The 569-nt window shown below is 38.8% G+C and overlaps 1 protein-coding gene across 1 annotated transcript in view; it reads left to right on the top strand.

Moving 5' to 3' along the window:
* LOC119592537 (60S ribosomal protein L11-2-like) overlaps positions 1-569 on the top strand; it is a 6,311-nt gene that overhangs the window by 3,914 nt on the left and 1,828 nt on the right. Inside the window, exon 2 of the mRNA XM_037941401.1 lies at positions 264-379. Coding sequence (XP_037797329.1) covers positions 269-379 — 111 coding nt within the window. The 5' untranslated portion in view covers positions 264-268. The remainder of the gene's footprint in view (positions 1-263; positions 380-569) is intronic.

Below are 569 nucleotides of genomic sequence, written 5' to 3'. Positions count from 1 at the left end.
TCTGTTTTAATGAGGAATTAGTACGAAGGCCACCCCATGGTTGGAATTTTGAATTTTGGAAAAATAAGTGAAATACTGATTATTTTATGTTGATATAGTACACAATGAAGTTTCAAATGTTGTAGCAGCTTATGGGGAAGCATAAAGTATTGCTTAGGGATGATTTCTTGGTATTACAGAGGCACAATTTTAACTGAAATTACCCCCCCCCCCCCCCTTCCTCTTTATTTAAGCTTTGGTATTAAATATGCATACATTTGCAGGCACCATGACATCTGTAGAGAAGTCCAAAAATGTCATGCGCGATGTGCATGTAAGCAAGCTATGTCTCAACATCTGCGTTGGAGAGAGTGGTGACAAGCTTACTCGTGCAGCCAAGGTGGGACATAAACCTATTTTTTGTGCACATCCTTGAAAAGCGCTTGACCATGACGGCTTGATACGCCGCTTCCCTTTAGACCAGCGAAGTTTATCAGCCTTGGTCATGGTTAGTACCTAATTTTTAATGTAGGTTGGTAAAATTTATGCAACTTGTTTTATAATTTTAGAAATACCTTCTGGCTCTAATA

Source organism: Penaeus monodon, chromosome 30, assembly GCF_015228065.2.
Source record: "Penaeus monodon isolate SGIC_2016 chromosome 30, NSTDA_Pmon_1, whole genome shotgun sequence".
In the NCBI taxonomy this organism is placed as follows: Eukaryota; Metazoa; Arthropoda; class Malacostraca; order Decapoda; family Penaeidae; genus Penaeus; species Penaeus monodon.
This window is presented reverse-complemented; position numbering and strand designations above follow the sequence as displayed.